The 17,416-nt window shown below is 37.5% G+C and overlaps 1 protein-coding gene across 1 annotated transcript; it reads left to right on the top strand.

Annotated features, from left to right (window-relative positions):
- The first annotated feature begins 580 nt into the window (after nucleotides 1-580).
- On the top strand, nucleotides 581-4,543 carry LOC129571264 (uncharacterized). Its single transcript, XM_055451043.1, has 5 exons — nucleotides 581-877; nucleotides 976-1,305; nucleotides 1,702-1,794; nucleotides 1,873-1,924; nucleotides 2,029-4,543. The coding sequence occupies exons 2-5, from the start codon at nucleotides 1,030-1,032 to the stop codon at nucleotides 2,229-2,231; spliced, it is 624 nt and encodes a 207-aa protein (XP_055307018.1). The 5' UTR covers nucleotides 581-877; nucleotides 976-1,029; the 3' UTR covers nucleotides 2,232-4,543.
- Nucleotides 4,544-17,416: the final 12,873 nt, after the last annotated feature.

Below are 17,416 nucleotides of genomic sequence, written 5' to 3' on the forward strand. Positions count from 1 at the left end.
GGATCAAACCTATCAAATGCCCCATTTTCCATTCTCACTCACACTATGCCATAGAAACCGAAAATCAAAATAATTCAATAGAAACTTTTGTGGCTGTCTATTTTTCGTTGTTGTTGCTATAAAAAAAATGCTACCTCGGGCAGGAAAAAGGCAGCAAAACTACGTGAAACCACCTGTCATAAGTAAAAACTTTTATTCAACTGTACGTTCGTGCAATACATGTATAGCATACATTTAGGCGCAATATAAAATTTAGTGAAAATTGATTTCGTCTGAACGGCGAGAAATCCGTGCACACGACGAAAACGAATCAAAGTTTGGAAATTGAAATGAGTGAAAAATTGTTGTGTGATCACTTTGCTAGAAAATACGAAACAATTTGGTGTTTGTTGTTGTAAACAAATGTGTTGCGTGCCAGGCAGCCGTTTTTCATTCCACGTATTACCCTTGCTACGACAAATTGTCGAACAAAAAGGGTTTCCGTTGTTAATTGTCGTGCACTAAACTGACTGGTTGGGATGGCATGAGGTGAACGAGCGCACTCGCACACACGATGAACGATGAACTATCGCGGCTACATTTTATGACCCAATTTTTCACATGGTCTTTACATTTAAGTCCCGAGACGAGTTGATTTCCTCTTGCTCCCCTTCGGTTTTTGCAAACGCGCAAATACATTGTGTTGAAGGAAAATCAATAGAATGTCACAATACAATTGGAAGCCGTGAGCTCATTGTTCGTTTGCGGTGGTTGTTGATTTCGAATACAATAGCGAGTGTTTGTTTGAGCTTGGCGAGTGGAAACAGAGTCACAACCATAACAACAACAACAGTAGCAAAGATGGAACGAGACCGAAGAAGGATTAGCACTTTGTCAGGTTATTAAATATGCACGTTTTTTGTTCGATACCACACAATCTTAAGTGCTATTTAGTTTGGAACAGGCAAAAACGTTTTTTTTTGTTCTGTTCTGTAGCTTTCCGTGCCTGGCGAATCCGTTTCATCGTTCGATGTTCCACAGTAGTTTTCCATGTGGTGTGGTGTCAGTACGAAAGTTGATTTCAATTGTGACACAATGATTTCGAGAATGTTCAGTATTTATCTGGTTCTGTGCTATTTGCTAACAATATGTTTGTCTTGTCGACTGCTCGTGCCATCGGAGCTTTTGAACGGTTGTGTATTTGATCCGATGATAATTTCCGTTTCACACGCTGGATTCTCGATAAATCGTGATAATTGCAATTCGGTCATCGCTAAGCATGTTTTTGCCGAGCAACCGTTGGTGTATTATGGACGCGCCCGATCGGTAGGTTTTGAAAAATTCGGGGAAAAAAGTAATAAATCGTTCAAGAATCGTATTTAAAATGAAGAAAGAAGCGTCACGAAAATCTGTTTCAAGTATTAAAAAAGTTGCAAAAAAAGCATTTTAAATCGCTGATGAAAATCTTGTGGTATTTTTAAACCAATTATGGCTTTTCGTCTCGATTTTGCACTTTCTCGCATTTTTTATCATGGTAATTTTTTTCTGCTAATTTGCAAATAAACCAGGGCATGCAATGACCTTGACTGCTCTGATAAATCGAATCGAATTAAAAATAGCCAAGGAATGAGAACAAATGCAAATCGAAATAAAGTGGTTTTATTGATTTTTCTTCGTTTTTTCTTTCGTTCGGTTTTATTCGCCCGTATTCAACCCTAATAGGACCGTACTTATACCTTAATGCTGATTGATCCAGATTATCCACACCATGCTAACGGTCAATTCTATTTACATTGGTTGGTTACGAACATTCCAGTAAGTACTCTAATTGAATTTGCATAAAATGTTATTTTCGGATTCACAGTATTGAAATTGACGTGTATGTGTGTACAGGGCGAGTTTTTGCGTCAAGGGTTAACCTATGATATCGGCGAATACATTGTCGGTGAGTTGAGTAAAGTCAAATTGCTTGGTTATTTTCGGTTTCATTGACTCGTTTCGTTTGAAATTTTTTTGTTTTTTCTTCTGTTTTTTCCCCATCGTATTCAGGCTATCAGGCTCCTGATCCACCTGTTTTTTCTGGACAACACAGATATATGGTTTTCGTGTACGAGCAATTGGAACACGAAATTGAGGTACCGCAACCGGACGGACGGGCAAAATTCGATCCGATATCATGGATGGAGTCGTTTGGCGGTGAAGATGTCATTCGTGGCCCGATCGCCTCCATTGGCTTTAAAACCGAGTTCTAATCTAATCGCCGCAATGGCATTTTATCGAAACGGAAATTCAATATTAATCAAGCAATGAGAACTTGCAGAAAACCTCCACCTCAATCGTATCTTAGCATAAATTTTCAGTCGTACCTTTAAAATGTCAAAGCATCGGATTGAATGCGTTGTCTTTTGTTTTCTTCTTGGTTTTCATTCGTTTCGTTTTTTTGTTCCAAGTTTTTTTCTTTGCATTCCGCTGCAATGGAGATTAGATGGAGCAACCCACGCGTACCGCACTTTGAAAGAGTAAAAACTCTTTAATATCTCATACTTTGAATAGCAAGAGACAATAAGCGAGCACAAGACACACAAATAAGTGTACGAACAAACAAACAGCGCTACGCTCGTCGTCGTCGTCGTATCACAGTGTACCAATCATTTCTGCATCAGTTTTCATTAAGATTCAATTGAAAATTCAGCATGCAATCGCAAAATCTTTAATCTCCCTTGATATAATTATCCATGATGAAATTGTAGAGATAGAGAGAGAGAGAGAGAGAGAGAGAGAGAGAGAGAGAGAGAGAGAGAGCTCATTCACAACACCGTACACAACTCTCTCCTTTACTCTCCTGTTTTAGCCGTGTGCAATATGCGACGAGAGACCAAATTAATGTTGTCGTTCATTTTTTCTCTCTCTTTCTCCTTGGAGTTCATTTATCAAAAACGATGGTGTTGCATCGAAAACCATCTAGACTCCATTCATTGAAAGGCGATACACATAGCGAATGCTCGTTGTTGTTTTTGTGTGCGTTCCATTGAGAGACAAAAGCTACAACCTCACCATAGTAACGGAGCGTGCGATATAATCATGTACGTTCGTTTCAATTCCACATATGTCGATACATGCATTTCGACGATGAGCGTGCGCGTTCATACCAAGCGCAAAAATTCATTCATAAAATTGGTTACACACAGTCAATAGAAAAAAAGCTTCGTTCCATGAGCTGTGCAAGAGTCTCTCGGGTGTCTTTGGCAAACACGAGCGAGTGAAACTCTGAAAAATAACGATGCAACACAAAAGAAGAAAAAAAACCAACAGCATCAAACTCGAGAAATTTATGAATGAAAACCTATACCAAACCGAGATGTGTGCGGCATCGTACGACACCACGTCGTATACTTTCAGCACGTAGTGTATGATGCAGTGTTCCGTTGAGCCAGAGAGAGAGAGACTAATAAATTTCAGTGTTCATGTTTCAACGTATAAACATGAGATGTGTGTATTATAGACACACGTACCCGTGCACGTCAATCGAGGTAAATTACCTCAAATTATTTGCAGCTGATCGCTAGTTTTTATAAATTCGCGGCGGAAAAAAATGTAACCGACAACCGACACACTCGAAAATAGCGCACACACCACATGAACTATACACTTTTATTAGACTGCCAAAATAGGCAGCAGCACAAAATGAAACACGTCGTCATAATCCCGCACGGAGAAGGTGAAAAATGTATAATGGAAATTGATAGAGGGGAAAGGCTTTGATTGTACAATTAAAAGCACAAAAACTATGCCATTGTGAGCGCAATTTTATCGCAAAGTATATACACGTCGAATGTAAATGGCCACAATTTGGTTAAATTATAATTCCGTTGGAACACATTTATGTGACATATAACCATCGACAACGTTCGGCCCGCTGGTGTGTATGTGTATGTTTGTGTGCGCATTTTGCATTCGATTGCATGCTAATTTATATATTTTTATGAAATTACGTCATTCATATTTTTACCAAGCTCATTTGGACTGCTCTTTTTTCTCTCTCTTAAGAGCGTACGACTTGCTAAGCACTAAGATTAATATTGTAATTGTTATTAACATAAATTCTACTAAACTTGAAAAACCATTATATTTTTCTCTTGATGAAAAGACATATGCTAAACCAGGTAAACACACAATGAAATGATTAACCAAAGAATCCATCATACGTAGGCTTTTCGATTTATTTGTCTCTGCACTTTGTTTTACTCAAAATAAAGTGTGTGCACACTGCACACACACACACACCGAGCGCAATTTTCTTAATTCCCAAGCTTTCAAACAACTCGATTGAACGATTAATTTTTAATTGATCAGTTGAACCTCTTAATCGAAACAAGTTTCTAGTTTGAGCTCAACCAAACCTAAAAAATAGATCTTTTTCTTCGGCAAATTTCATGCTAATGGAAAGCATTTCAGGATAAGAGCGAAAATAAAAATAACTCATGTAGATCACATTAATTCCAATGTAAAATTCCAAAATAAAGAGACCTTTTTACCATTCTAGAATTTGACCTAACGCAATAAATATAAACTCCTTTTTTTCCATTTCGACTGCTAAAAAAATAAGAAGAGTAATAACTTAGGTAAATAATAATCGATAGGGAGGGGGAATTGATGGTAAAAACCAACAAATAAATATGAATAAATTATTTGTAGATTGGGAAAGCTGAGGCACACGCTTGAGCTATGGATGGTGGGCGAGAAAGTCATCGCGCGCTCGCGCCAAGCATGAATCCAACAACTATGGTGCTTGAATTTTGTGTGGGCACACACACACATTGGCATCAATTTGATTTCCTGTTTCGCCACTTTTTATGAAAAATGAAAAAAAAACAACTAAGAAAAATCGAGACGAACATCTAGTCGCGCATCCAGCATACGTTTTCGCCGTCAATGAACAAATTCACGTAACAACGGTCAAATACCATTTAATAATTATCGGAGATTATCATAAATTCCATTGATAAATTGCTGAAATTTCTGCCATTGCTCTCGAAAATGGATTGTTTCCCATTATCAAATGTGTTGTATCTAGACTGTTTTGTTTTGGGTAAATTTGAGATTTTAGAAGCAATTAATTCAAGAGGATCAATATTTATATAAAGAGACGAATAAGCAAAAACATTTTTGCCACAGTGGATTCAATTTCCGAGAACTCACGAATAGAATTAGAAACATCCTACCCATCAATATGTGAGAGCAAGCATGAATGAAATTCATTTATAATTTGGCCGTAAAAACACTTGAAAATTGCTAATAAATTGAATATCATGTCATAAGTGTCGATGTACTTGACGAGTGAAAAACAATAGAAATCTTTTCCTCCTCCTCTTCTTCAGCTTCGTTATTTTCTAGAACAAGTTGAAGACAAAAAATTAAGCGGTAACTTAAATTTCTTTTGATTTGTGAACAGGAAAAAGGCGTAAAAATGTGTATGACCACAATAGAAAGTGGCAATGACCGTGATGTGGAAAGGTGAAAAGCCACTGTACGAGCGAATCCCTGCATTTGGCTGAAGAAGAAGAAAAAATTGCAGCAAAAATCATATTCACATTTCATTTCACGTAAATTGTCAACGGGACAAAGAAGAAAAAAAGTGACGCACAATTGAATTCAGCCAGTAATAATTTGTTTGGCTCTGACGGCGATTTTTATGCTTTTCCATGTGTTTTTATAGCTGTTCGGCCATGCGACACGCTTGTTCTAGCTGTCGAATTCCTGTATATCACTTTGCAATCGTAAAGAACATGACAGCCGATAAGTGCGAGAGACGCGGAAAAAAGAATCAAACTTTGACAATGACTTAACGTTTGGTCAACAATCGCATTCTGGCCGAGAAGCATACTATCATTTTGGTGCTTCGATTTCATGTTCGAAACGATGTGATTCGACAGATTTATTTCCATTTGATATTTCGTCGTCGAATTCATGTTGTGCGATATGCTCCGGCCGAATAGGTGTCGATACGGAAACGACGGTCAAGACGTCGACGGTTTTAAGACACACACACATGGTATTCATTATTATTTCAAAGCAAAACTCGACCAAACCAAAAAAAAGCGGCAAGAACCACGACAAAATGATGACAACAAACAAGAGGACAAAGCACATCGAATTGATGCATTTTCAAAAGAGCGAATGAAAAGTGCATTCTGAAGCATGGAGGAAATGTTTAATATCAATGCGAACAATGCGCTCACAAGAGTGTCGAGCACTTCGGCTCTTCATATCGTCGATAGATCAAGCATATATGCACAACAACGAAACTGATGCATGGACAAACAATGAATGCGCTAAACTTCAAGTTGGGAGTGTCTCGACTTTAGGTAAAACTTGTGTGCTGATCGAAGATGTTATATGTTTTTTTTTCAGCAACTATTTTATCCGATTCGATTCCTGACTGAGTTGTAGTCATATATATGAGCTTAAAAGAGTTGTTCTTATCATGTTTTTTGCACTTCAATTCAACTCATGGCAGAGACGAAGGGAAAAACAGAGCCAACAACTTAGAGTCTCGAATGTGTGAGTGGTTCTATGCTTGGTTGTCAAAAAAATCCCGACATTTGCAATTGATAAGTTTATTGCTTTGTATTAAATGCAGCAAAAAAAAAGTGATGCGATCGGCTGGTTTCTCTTCTGCCGTCTGGCGAACGAAAGAGAACGAGCCACACAAGACTTTGATAAACTATTTATAAGCAAAATCAATGAAATAATGTTATTTTATTTCGGTGCAAACGTGATATTTTCGCGAATCAAATGAAATGGAAAATTGAAAAGTCAGACACAGAGCGCGAGATCAAGCAAAATGATGACAATTGATGTGTGTTCAAGGATGAAGAAGCACAGAACAAGGAAATTCTCGCAATCTCTCTCGCTCTTATTCTCGCGCTAGAGAACAACCACTACGCCGCATCTATTCGAAACGGCCTGAAAATAAAATATGAATTGTAATTAATATTTTATTACTATTTATTCATGTAATTGCAATGTGCAGATGAATTATGGTTTTCAATTGAATCGAATAGTATATGAAAGCGAGACCCGCAAACAGGAATCGAACACAACATATCCACAAAAAAAGCAGCCCGAACTGGCATGGAAAAGAGCCGCATGAGAGTAGAGTTCGCGCTGTGGCGCATCGTAAATGAAAATCCATAAATAAGAATCACTCACAACATCACATAAAAATCATTCTTATGCATGGTGGAATAATAATAAGGTAAGGGAAAAAAGCAGAACTTGAACGATTTGAACTCGGCTATTTTTTCTTATTTTTTTTCGGTTTTGCTTCAAGAGAAGTAAGAATGCAAGCGAAATCGATAGAGTATACAAAACACCCGACAAACATAACTTATACGAACCCGAAGCCGACAGATCGATAGTATTTGATGATTTTTGCTCACTCGTCTATTTCAATGTGGATTTATATGAAATCCCATGCCGAGGCCCATTCAATAGCAAAGTGATATACAGTCCAGTTGGAAACGCGCATGGCGATCATTTGATAATTGAATTGAAAATGCTTTTTTTTTGTTCTGATTGAAATGAGGTTTGCTTTCTATTAAAATGTTCGCAAGTGATATTTAAAACACAAACTTTTCGTTGCACCGAAGAAAAAAAACAGAAACAAGAACACAACCAAATATGCGCACTTTTCCATCATCCAAACGAACGAGCAAGATTCACTACAATTTATACGAACTGTTCCCGTGCAATCAATTACTTTGTCGATGGATTGTTTTTTTTTTCGTTTTTTTTTTGCTTTTACCTCCTTACCTTTTTACCTTATTGCGTTTGCGCGAGATAATTCTCATTACATATTTACATGTGAATCAAAAAGCACTTAAATTATTATGCATATATACACTGGCTCAAAACTAAGATGATGTTGCCTGTGTGTTTTTTTCTGTGCTGGCATTTTTTGATTCGGCTTTGTGCGCCTCGGTTCGATTTTTTTCGGTGTGTGTGTGTATCTCTGTGTTCCTTTACATTTTATGCCGTATTAAAATATCATACACAAAACATTAATTTTACAATAATGAACATTATAACGATAACCGTATTTATTTATATGTACGTACGACGTGTATCATTACACATATTCGAGTGGCGGCGGCCAAAGAGTGTGCGCCGGTGAGAGCGATGCAAACGTACATACGCAATCAGAGTGCAAGCGAAAAACAAAACAACAACCGCATAGAGAGAAAATTCAATATGCGAAAAACTGTGTATGTTATTATTCAAACTGCACACGTATCCTTAGGGCTTAAGACTTAAACATTCCAAGTGACCTATCACCTTGTATTTCTTATGCCGTTTTTGGTGCGCGCGGTTCAATTCGTTCGTGTTTCCCTCTCTCTCTCTCTCTCTCTCTCTCTCTCTCTCTTCCTCTCTCTCTCTTTGTACCATTCGAATCTATTTTCAATTCGAATGCCGAGATTATAGCTTTGAACTAGACTCATATATCTTTTCTACACTCGTTTCATCCTTTTTTTTACCTTTGTGAATTCCTTCGATTCATTCAACGTGGTGGTATTATAAATGGATTAAGGATTTTCAGCCAAATCGGTTTAATTTTTCATTAGAAATTAACAATTGCTAATAAAATAATTGGCAGATTGAACTCGGTGTGAGAAAGGATGGAAAAATAATGGCAATTTTTTATGTGTGAACAAAAAAACATCGCAAATTGTGTTTGTTTTGTGGGAAAAGCGACAATTTGTTATCGAACCCATCGTTGCCCGAGGATATTTGATGAGTGTTTATTCTCAGCACGTATGCGATGCGAATGAATACGTATCAAAATTGATGGCTAGAATGTTGCCAAAAACCAAGCATTCACAGTCCAAAATTATATGCTGATGATTCAATTGATTCGTGGGGAATATGGGCACGAGCAGAAGAAGACACACGCTCTGCGGTCGTTTGAAGAAGAGAGGCAACAAGCAAAAAGGAATTAATTTCAAAGCCAATGCGGATTTACAGAAACAACAACAGCGGGAAAAAAGAAGAAGACGAGCCAGGCATCCATTGGCAAATGAACGGAGAATTATGACGTGTGTGTAAAATTTGGTTGTGTTTCTCGCTGGCACAAGGAAGAACGATGTCAAAAGCATAAAAATGCCATTTAGTCAAGACTTTTATGCGAAATTATGCAATTTTGTAAATTACTCAATCAATGTGAAAGGCACACACACATACACACCATTGCCGGAGCCTTTTTCTTGTTTTGTCTTCTCTTCATTGCAAATCAATGCAACAGAGGTTAAATGAAGAGGTAAATTCAGAGTTGATCGATGTAGTCTCAGTGAAATGTTCATGATTTCCTGTTTGTTCTGAAACAAAAGAATATAGAGACATAACCATAAAGAAGAGACAAAGACTGTGATTAAAAAAACGATTCAATCACAGATCAAAAGCATCAAAATGGCTTGCTTTCGTCGCTGGCAATTTAAATCCTCTGTAAAATGTTATCAGCCACGAAGATGAACAGATGATCAAATGCAATTAAAGCGATTTTGTAATTGGCGGTAGAGGTGAGATCAAAATGCGATCAGCCTATTTGGCTGTGGCGTGTGTTGCAAATGGTGACCGTTTTTTTTTTCTTAATGTGATGCGATTCCGTTTTTCGCTTTGATTTAATGGATAAATCGGTCGTTTTTTTCTTTCTCTTTACATTTTCAATTACAAACGGCAATATCGAATGCCTACCCGATTCATCTGAGTTTTGCGTCCACAGATTTTTTTTTTCATTGTTACCGGCACGGCACGCACATTTTGATAAACGAAATGCATCGCGTAAACATTCATCAGATAAACGGATCGATTGAATGAAGAAGCAGAAGAAAAAAGTTACACACGAATGAAAAGCGTGCGACAATGAAATATTTTAAAAATTCCTATTATTTTTTTTGCGTGCTCTTTCTCTTCCAATGCACAAAATGATTTGCAGTGCAACAATTTCCTTCTCGGTTCTCTGTTTCAGCTTCTAAAGTCAGATTGAATGCGACATTGATTTAATCAAAACTAAAAATCTCTTGCGTTTGGCTGAGGTATTTTTGTTTATCAGCGATGCAAATCTCCGGCTTTAATTGCTCGTTAATGAATGGGTGTTTGTGTCAGATCGCGTTGTTGAGTCGGCAAACGCCGCAATAACAAGTTTTTAATCCATCGACACGAACCAATGTTGCGCATCGTTTCGTGCTTCGCCGGTTTCAATTTTCACCACATGCTGCACTATCTTCGAAAGCAGACGAATTTTGTGCGACAAAAAAGCCATTGTTTCGGAGCCGTTTCTGTTCATTTTTTTCAATTGGTTTTCATTCGTTTTACGTCGCAATTTTGAGCCATTTTATTGATAGAGAGTCGATGGCGGCATTTTCAGCCGTGGAATTAACGGTAGCTGTTACGAAACACGTACGCGTTATCTGTCAACATAATCAACGGACATTCAGTCTACCGAGTTCAACCATAACATCGGCCAGAGAGTACAAGAAAATGTTTCGCAATCACGACATTTCATTTGAAAGGCGAGCAAATGTTTTCTTTTTCTCCGCCTCAGTGAAAATACTGCTGTTTGTTTTGAGGTGTGGAGATGAAATGGTCTGGTGAAAAGAAGGAAGAGATTGCCACCGCACACATTGAACGAAAAATTACTCGTACAATAATTTTATCAAAAATTTCGTCTCTTTTTGGGGATCGGAAATGATTTGATTTAAGACGTTAATGTGAAAATTATTCATTTCGCGGAGTCATTCGAATTGGAATTCAATTTCAACTTTCCAAATGATGATTTGAACAGCCATATTTGGCTTGCGACTGACAATCTGATATCTTTTCAAGATAGATAAAGATTTGAAAATAGCACATAGCAACTTCCCGTTTCGGGCACATACTCACATATTCCGATCAGAAAAGATCAAGAGCAAACAATACATTTCCATTTATGGTGTACAACATTCTTTCGATACGTTGCTATCGAAGTGAAAAAATCTAATTAAAATAGCTACTGGCTGTCGGATTCGTGCTTGACTATTATAATTTTTGCACGATTCGTCAATACTCGAAGAGACAGAGAGAGCGCACATTTGGCAAAAAATTGTAATCGATTTCGAAAGATCAGTGTTTGCTTATCGCCAACTCGACGCGCGGCAAATATGTGGTGCGTTTGCAAATGTCTTACAGATGAAACCAGAATGAAATTTATTTCTTTTGTCAGCCCAACGAAACAAGTGTTAAATATCACAAAATAACACACAATCCACAATACCAGCAGCAACAGTAACAACTGAAGAAGAAAAATAATGAATATGGATAGGGCGTTTGAATTGGGATCGGGTTGAGTTGCGTGTTCCTCGGCCATACATTCAAATGCGAAATTACACGTAATAATTTTTAATCGAATGTTCGAAATTAAAGTGTCAATTGAAATGTAACATTTCGTAGTGTAAATCCGAATGGCTGTTGTTCGCGTATTTTTCTCTCTCTCTCTCTCTCTCTCTCTTCTCTCTGTGTGTGTGTTTGTTGTTCGGGCCATATCATGCTTTACTTACGCTTAATTATCAGGTAATAATTCTTGTTCTTGTAAAGTGTCGTCACATTCGCACTTTGTGCCGAGTATTTTATAATACACGTAACAGCGGTAGCATCCGTAGAGTTTTTTTTCCACGTCTGATACTGCTGTTGCTTCTCTACCTCGCACACACACTTTATCCGGCATTCGGAGTGAAACGCATAAATTATTCAACGATGACATTTCAAGGGTGTTATTTTTCCATTGACTTCGTATTTACTGCGCAAAACGCAGGAAAAAAAAACTTCATTTCGCCATTTCGTGATAAAGATATTACGAGAGCAAAGCGAAAAAAAAGCGAGCCAGTACTAAAAATATCATTTTATTCTGTTGAAATCTCATATTTCTAAAGCTGCATGTGGTTTCGTCCATTTTAAAACGATCGCTTGGTCGATGATGATTTTTTAATTAATCTCGAAAAAATCGCTTCAGATTTTTTGTTGTTCGCTTGAGTCGTATTTTGTTTGTGTAGAAAATGAACTCTTCCTATTTGAACTAAAAATGAATTGTTCCACTTTGTTTGTCAACGCTTTTCCACGGTGTGTTCCACTAAGTATATGAATGAGTTTTTTATATGAATGTGGCGAAAAAAATCCATAGCATGCGCACATGAAACGCGCCGAATTCAATTGAATGGAGTGTGTTGGGGTGTTATTGTGTGTGCCGGGAACATTTCGAAACTCAAGTGATTCACGTCAACAATTGCTTTCAATTGATTCGAAAACCAAAGATATACACGACAATTCAATAACTATCCTCGCCTCTATTCACCATTACTTCCGAAGGTAAGCTGTAAAATGCGCGAGCCCAATTTCAAGCATAGAACAAATGTGTCTTTTTTCGCATTGCCGATGACCTTGTGCCAATATTTGTGCGCAAATTACCTTCGAACATGCAAAAATGGGCAATTTTTTGTACCAGGTGCGTTTCAGTTCAGTGCTGCACTCGAACAATGACACATAACGGGAATAGATAACAAAGTATTTGACTTTTGTTCGACCATATGGTCAAGAGTTTTTCACAATGAGAAGGGAATTATTCAAATGAGTAGCGCATTTCTGTTTCGTGTTGTTGTTGGTTTTTTTTCATCTCTTTCCTCGTTTGCTTTGAATGTTCTTTGAAGACAAGCATCTATCGGTACAAATGCCATCAAAAGCAATAAAATAAATTGAAAAATGAATAAAAAATGAAATGTCAAGAGAGCAGAGCGAGAGCAGAGCCAGAACAAAAAAGAAATAGACAATTTTTACATGCGTTAAGCGTGTAGCACTGTCAATGAGACAAGAGGAGACGACGAATGAAAGAGAAAAAAGAGAAAAATACTTAGGAATTAAAATCAAAAGAGATAGTCAAATGAAACCATCATCGCCGAGTCATGAGAGTTCGAGAACAAAACTGTGTCTTCATCACCGCAAACGCCGAACAGAGCGGAATAGAAATGAAAATTAATGAACTGCTGCTTCGATGCTCATTTTATGTTGTTTATTTGACGGTTCGCAGTGGTTGTAAAGTGTGCGCCGACAGCACCAGTGTCTCTGTGTCTCACTCTCTCTCTCTGTGCATTCGGGACAAAACATGGTACAACGCCATAAAATTGGTTCAGAAATATTTGGTCATTTAGATTACACCTAATTTGAATATTAATTAATACAATCTCAATCGGCTTTCGGAATTGGTCAACGATCATTTATGTTCCGTTCGTTTCGTGTGTGTGCCTCGTCGCTCGAACTGCCATTGCATCAAAGATGTGCGCTCGCGACAAACAAACAGCCAAGAATGAAAAAAACAACAAAAACAAAAACCTCACTAACAACAACCGAATGCAATAAATCAAGCCGATGTGCGGTAGTGAGGTAGCAGCAGGAGTCAAATGCCCTCGAATATGAATATAATATTTTATTACCGGGCGTCCATTTATGTAAACTGTCCGCTGCAGCGTATCGCCCGGTTTTTGATTTACCGCAAATACATCTAGTTGCAATGCAACTGTTTGTGCCCATCGAATTTGCTCCCGAAAAAATGGATCAATAAAAAAGAAGCGAATAGAGGCTTAGGATTCTCTCAACTGGCAGCCTTTCAATCTTATTTCATCTCTGATATTCCAGTTTAATCTGACAAATTGCAACAGAATCTACGTAAAATACGTTAAACGCTCGTTATTTATCGCAATTTTCACATACTTGAAATGTGTGTGCAGCGTCGCATTGTGGAACCGTTTAGTTGAACGGGACGAACATATGCGCGCGTCCGTTCGAACGAACGATCATTTCGTGGTGAATTTGTTTCAAATCGAGCGCAATAAACATAATCGTGCAAATGTGTGTGGCAAAAATGAGTGCGTTTCGTTTTGTTACATCAAGAAAGCAGAGAGATAGAGAGTCACACACAGAGAGAGAGCCAGAGCAAACGGGCAATCGGGCTATTCTTGAACATTTTATTTCACACAATGGTTTTTAAATGCGGTGCAATGGTGCTTTGGGTCTCTCTTTCTTGTGTCCGCAACATATGAGAGCCACCACAATACATCAATCTCGCTGCTTGCCAACGAGCGCTGAACACACAAATGTTATATTGTCGTATATACATGCATGTGATTACGTTACACACATGACTTCGTCATTTCGTTCCATATACAATGGTTGGCCGGTGTTGGCCTGCCTTTGGTTGACGGGATAACAGTGCGTTTGATGCGTTTAAAATTTATACCATGGGATTGTTTGCATTTTTACGCGTTGAATGATATTTGTCAATTTTTGACAAAATGCGCCAATTTTCTGCATTTCATCAATAAAAAAACATGTGTTCGCGTTTGCCTCACATCAAATTGCCATTGTGTGTCCGAAGCAGCCATCGTGCCTCAATAACAACTCTCTTCAGTTTCAGAAAAACATGTACTAAGCTGGCGCGTTCGCGCTTATTCAAACAACTCGTTTTTTTTCTTTCCTGATGTCGTTGTTGCGTTTGCCGTTTCTTTCTTTCATTCGTTCGTTCGTTCATCGTTGTCGCTGTTGTTGTTTTTTCCTTTTTCTTTTTCTGTGTTGTTGTTGTTTTTTTCGTTGCGCTTTGGTTTGGTCTTTGGATATATCTTTCGTTCGTTCGCTTGCTCGTTTTTTTTTTAAATTCTAATTCGTTTAATCAAATTGTTGTTGCGTTTGTGGATGGATTGTGCACAACATATATATGAATTTGTTAAGTAAATTTCAGCCCATTGACTTGATGCTGTGTGTTATATGATTGCGACTGGAATATATGTATGCATCGGTCGATGCAACGTTTGTGATGCATGATGCAGCTAAAAAAAGGCCACATTCGTGTGTTATGATATGCAATGAAACGGTTTTTTCTACTCTTGTTGTTGGTTCTCTCTCAATTCAAATATCAACACAATAATCTTGTATAGCCTGAATTCAATGCGGACACAACTAATGATTCTTCACATAATATTTTGGATCAACGTTTGCATCTTCTTGACTCTCCTCTAGTGTGTTTATGTTGCTCGGCGTTCGGTTAAGACTTTCGACTGGGACGCGGAAAAAGCACTATATTTTCTCGAATTGGAAATAAGGGAATCATCCGAGTTGTGCGATGGTGTGAAACACACAGGCAAACAACACAACAGAGACACAGAGCGAGAGAGAGAGAGAGAGAGAGAGAGAGAGATGGAGAATGGAATAAAAACGCACCACAAAACAAAAGTAATGAAATCAACGTAAAAATAATGAAGTGAATCGCTTGTACTTGTGCTTGTTATGCATTCATACGTTATTGTGTATGACATGACAGTTTTATTATTTATTAACTTATTATTTAAACATATGGTTTTAATGTTTGTCATTTTTTGTTCCATCTTCTTCATTTTCTTTTGCTCTTTTGTTTCGTCGTTTGGTTGAGGAGCTAGCATAGGAGGCGCGCTCGCTCACGCGGACACTTACTCATCGAGTCGATGTTACAAGCGTGAACGTATCAGCAGAAGGTGACTTTTTAAATGACATGATTACAATCGATGGCATGATATTCAATTTTCGGGCCATGATCGATTAATAAATTTCCGACTTCGTGCCCCGCTAGCGAACGAGATGACAAATTTCTCTCATTTTTTGGTTCATTTTTTAGATAAGCTTCGATGCGACAACGAAACCAGATTAACAATCTATGTGAATGGTGAAGATAAATGGCAATCTGGACATTTATCTCGAGATAAAGTACCAACGGCCAGTTTAACCGTAACTCAACCGTCGTTCCACAAATGTGCCGTTCTCAATTTTTAATTGGAAAGTGTTTTTAATAGAAGAATGATTTTGTACACGTTCGGTGTTGTTATCGCGCCAACCGATTACGCAACACTCAAACGGAATTCATCGAGAAACACATTCGATACATTTGACAAATGTTCATACAGTAAAGTATTTACTAAACATCAAGAAACACTTTTGGAACAGACGATGAAGAAGAAGAAGAATGGGACAAAGAGAAGAAGGGATTTGAGAGAAAGAGAGAAAAAAAGAGCCCATAACTCATTACACTCACGATTTATCATTTTAATGCTTTATTTTTGTTTGTTTTCGAACACCGTGCACAATTCTTTTGCGTTGCTCTTCTTCCACAGCTTTGTTGCATCAGTCAAAACAAAGTGTGCGACAAAACCAAAATGATGATGACGAGCATTTTTTTACAAATGAAACAATCAAAAGCGAAATGAACTTGCACATGAAAAAAACGGAATGTTTTGTGTAAAAGAGCGAATGAATATGATCGAGTTGGTACAAAAGCCGAATGAAAGTGATTAATTCATCAAAATTAGTCTGGATTTAATATTTATTTAAAATTTCAAATGAAAAAATGGCTCTTTTTCACCAAAAATACACTCATTTCAATGAAATGGGACGAGATTTCTTGGTCGAACAAACGAATGAAGTTTTTTTTTCCAAATTTCTACATAAAAAAGCTAAAAAAATTTGTTCTTGAGGAAAGAAATGGTTCTAAAGAGAAAAAAAATGGTCTGAAAATCGTTCTACCTTGAATTTGTTTGGCAAATCGTTTAAATTACTAGATTTCCCACCATAAACTCGATAACAAGTTCATTAAAAATGTATTATATCATCAAAAAGTCATTGAGTAAATGCGGGAAAAAAAGGATTGGCTAATCAGCGCACGTCGTGATAGTATTCAACGCATTTGTTGTGTGCAGTGCAAAACAGATTCTAGCCATTTCGTCCGCTTAGATCACGATCTGTGCAATTTATTTGGTCTTCGGGCGATCATATTTTTTGTTTCGTTTGCTCTTCACTCTTCAGCAAGCATCATAAATAACACAAACAAGTGCAGTGTTCATTGTTTACCGCGTCAACATTGCATTGTGACTGCGGAGTTGAGCAGGAGATGATTCATCAAAACCCAAAGCCTAGCAGTAGACGAATTTTTCAATTATGGCTGTGACGATGAGGCTTAAGGCGTTGAATATGCCTATGATCTAAGTTCTGCTGCATTTTTTTTCTGTTATCATAAAAGTGCGATAAATCAACAGTAGACTGCAAAAATGCGTGAAAATTCCACATTTTATTCCGTTTCAGTGTGTTAAAATTTAAATGGAAATATTCGCAAAAGCACGTACGAATAGAAGATTTGATTGTAAAAAGATTTCATTTAATTTGATGTTTATTCATTAACCCAATGTGACCTCACGCTTCCGATTCAGAATCTTTCTCTAATTCATCGCTTGGCTTCTCGTCTGCATCATTTGAGATATGATCAGCCAACAGAATGAAGAAAGACAGAATAACAAAGCGTAATTTAATTACAATTTACAATTGGACGAGCGAATTTTTT

This window comes from Sitodiplosis mosellana, unplaced genomic scaffold (genome assembly GCF_009176505.1).
Source record: "Sitodiplosis mosellana isolate CC-2019 unplaced genomic scaffold, AAFC_SMos_1.0 Smas_scaffold_1, whole genome shotgun sequence".
NCBI classification, from domain to species: Eukaryota; Metazoa; Arthropoda; class Insecta; order Diptera; family Cecidomyiidae; genus Sitodiplosis; species Sitodiplosis mosellana.